The sequence below is a fragment of the Triticum urartu genome, chromosome 6 (genome assembly GCF_003073215.2).
Source record: "Triticum urartu cultivar G1812 chromosome 6, Tu2.1, whole genome shotgun sequence".
Taxonomy (NCBI): domain Eukaryota; kingdom Viridiplantae; phylum Streptophyta; class Magnoliopsida; order Poales; family Poaceae; genus Triticum; species Triticum urartu.
The window spans coordinates 1,403,380-1,406,510 of record NC_053027.1 but is presented as its reverse complement, the minus strand read 5'-3'; the positions used below and the strand labels follow the sequence as shown (position 1 = coordinate 1,406,510).

Here is a 3,131-nt window from a genome sequence, read left to right as displayed (position 1 = left end):
TTCCATGGCCTTTGAGGACATTTTCGGCGACCTCCCTACTCCTGACGCCACCGCGCTGCCGCCGCCGCCCAGTCCTCTCCTCCTCCTGGCTCCTCTGCTCCTCTTTCCACGGTTCCACCTCCACTCCCGCTGCCACTTCAGCTCTCTCGACCATGGTCGTTCCCCTGCTGATCCCTACCTCCTCAATTTCCATCAAGACCACATCTCCAACCGCAACACCTCCAAACTAGATCCCTCCCAAAACAACTACATCAAGTGGCGCACGTTCGTCAACTGCGTTCTTCTTCAACACCGTGTCCAGGACCACGTTTTACACCCGCCCCTGCCAAACCCGATCCCTCCTGGCTCGCCATCGACCATCGTCTTCTCCTCTGGATTCTCTTCACGCTGGCCGACCCCTCCTCGAGCTCATCATGGGCGGCACCGACGACGCCTACACCGCCTGGACTTGCATCCGACACTATTTCCAGGCCAACCAGGGGGCCCAATACCTGCATCTCACCCGCCAGTTTCGCAACCTCAAGCAGGGCGACCTGACGGTCTCGGAGTACGCCCGTCGCCTCAAGGCACTCGCTTTTTTCGTCACACAATATATGTTCTCTCTTTTTTCTAGAATGTTAAGGATTTTTATAGGCGGTGTGCATCCTGCTATGCAGAAAGTGGGATTAACTCTTATGGTTGGATTGCTCATGCAATGCTAGTCAATAAAAACTAATTTGTCTATATCTATACCAATATAAAAAGACCCAAATGGGCAGATCCAAACCATCTTCTGTACCAATATAAAAAGACCCAAATGGGCAGATCCAAACCATCTTCTGTACCAATATAAAAAGACCCAAATGGGCAGATCCAAACCATCTCCACCGTCAAATCATGTTATCTAGCGGTTCAAATCGCTCCAATGTTGAGCACCAAACACGTTTAACATTCTAATTACCCACCACTGCCATTGGTTATAAACACGTTTTGACTCAATGCTATCCCTTGAAATCTGCCATGTAATTAATATCCTACCATTCCCGCGAAAAAGTATTTGATATCTTACCAAATATCAACGTGCAACAGATATATCTTACCTAATATAACGTGCAACAGATATATCTTACCTAATATAACGTGCAACTAATATCCTACCTAATATAAACGTGCATTGCACGAACATTATTACTAGTTAGAAAAAAGTATGCTTGACAAAACATGTTGACATAAAGACCAAGTTACAACCTAAAAGTTTCAACCAACTGATAAAAAAATAGAGCATGGAAGAGATCCACAATAACAATTTCAACAACAACAAAAAATTCCTTTGCTCAAAGAGAAAGACTGAGACCGAATGTCTCATCTTATTCATGATGCCATCCATGCATGAGTCTTGTTAGCATTGCAAAACTAAATAAAAGGAGACGAGCACATGTAGATGGGCATGCCCTACATGTAGAGATCCTCTCCCTACTTACATATTCATATGACTAGGAAAGAAGCCGAAGTTGGTGCCATCATGGCCACCAGTACTATGGCCATTGTAGATCTGGGTGCCAAGGTCCCCTTCGGACCTCACTGTCTCAAGCCAAGCCTCCTGCTGCTGGGGCGGCACCCGATACATGACTGGAGGCCCCATGTCCATGTTGTCGGTGATGTATGGTGCCTGCGCTTGGTAGATTGGCGGTTGCCCGCTCATTTTTGCGATGCGTTCGCCTAGGCTCTTGAGCATTAACTCCAACTTCCAACCCATGGTTGTGAGCTCCTCGATGTTTCCAGGGAGGCGGCCGCTGACCATGGCCTCATGCAGGAGAAACTTGGTCTCACGGTCTTGGCGCTCGCACCTAGTCTTCTGGACCTGGTATTGGAGCTTTGCGACGCGCTGAGTAAGGACACTCTCCTGGTCCATCGTCTTCTTTAGCCGCGCCACCTCCGGCATGCTCTTAAACCTATTCAGGATAGCCACCGCCTCAGCATGGGATGGGAACACCTCCGGCACCGTTCCGCCCTCGCCATACACCAGCACGCAGGCCTTGGCGTTGCACAAGGTGGCCACCTCACCGGCCTTCTTCATCAGGTTCTTGCTGCGCTTCTTCAAGGTGTTCTGCCGCGCCGAGTCATTACGGATGTACCGGAGAGCCACCTTCTTGCGAGCCATTGTTGACTGAGGAAAAAATCTGCAAAGGAAGGAAAATTGCTAGTTTGGGTGAGTTGGAAGCAAGGGAGGCAGGGTAGATTTATAGTGGAGGTCTGTGATGATGAGGAGGCTAGAACCATGCCAATGGAGGATTTGGCTAACTTGGAGGCAGGTCTTAATTGTGCCCAGCTGTAAATTTGGTGTCCATTTAAAACTTTAAGATTTACTTTCCTAAGATCATAGATTTTGTCAATCAATACAAAATTTCTCTTCGATTGAGCGATAAAAGATATGGAAGGTTTCTCCCTATAGGCACATAGTACTAGGATATTCCTATTTAGCAATATATTGCAAAATTAATTTTTCAGTTTAATTTTATCCAAAGTTGGATGTTTATTCCAAATATAGACCACCCCGTCAACCATCCATTCTTTTGTAACCAAATTAAGAAAGTACTAATGAGTAATGTATCTAAATTATCCCATAATGAAAAACCAATTGATCATGCATGTTGGGTGACTAATAGCCAATTTCCTTATATGTGAATTGAATGAGGTTCTATATATCCAGGGTTGACTATCATTGCTCGCTGATCAAGTGGTTTGTTGCTCATACTCGTTAACACATTCAAACATAATATGCAAGCCTGCCCATACAATTACCTTGTTACATAATTAGATAACAAAATTTAACACACAACCGGAAGGACATATATGTCCCCAAGTTGATTTTGATGTTAATGAGAACATGATTACTGATCTAACCAGGTGCATGAGTTCTTCACAATGTTTAGCACATTTATGAAAATCACTCATGGGCAGAGAAGGAGAAAACTAAAGGTTGATTTATCGAGTCAACAAGAACTCCACACTATAGGGGGGGGGGGGGGGGGGGGGGGGGGGGGGTGAGATACATACTAAACGTACCTATAGTTTTTGTATCTTGCATGCTATATTCATGTAATTTATAGACAGTTTTTTCTGTTCAGTCATACTAACCTATTAATTAAGTA

At 45.3% G+C, this 3,131-nt stretch overlaps 1 protein-coding gene across 1 annotated transcript; it reads right to left on the bottom strand.

Annotated features, from left to right (window-relative positions):
• Window positions 1–1,317: 1,317 nt before the first annotated feature.
• On the bottom strand, window positions 1,318–2,140 carry LOC125513043 (agamous-like MADS-box protein AGL80). The gene has a single exon (XM_048678083.1). It carries the CDS (start codon window positions 2,138–2,140, stop codon window positions 1,457–1,459), a length of 684 nt encoding a protein of 227 aa, XP_048534040.1. The 3' UTR covers window positions 1,318–1,456.
• Window positions 2,141–3,131: the final 991 nt, after the last annotated feature.

Bases quoted from the DNA above. Each gene is read 5' to 3' on its own strand.
- LOC125513043 (XM_048678083.1), bottom strand. From the start codon at position 2,140: ATGGCTCGCAAGAAGGTGGCTCTCCGGTACATCCGTAATGACTCGGCG.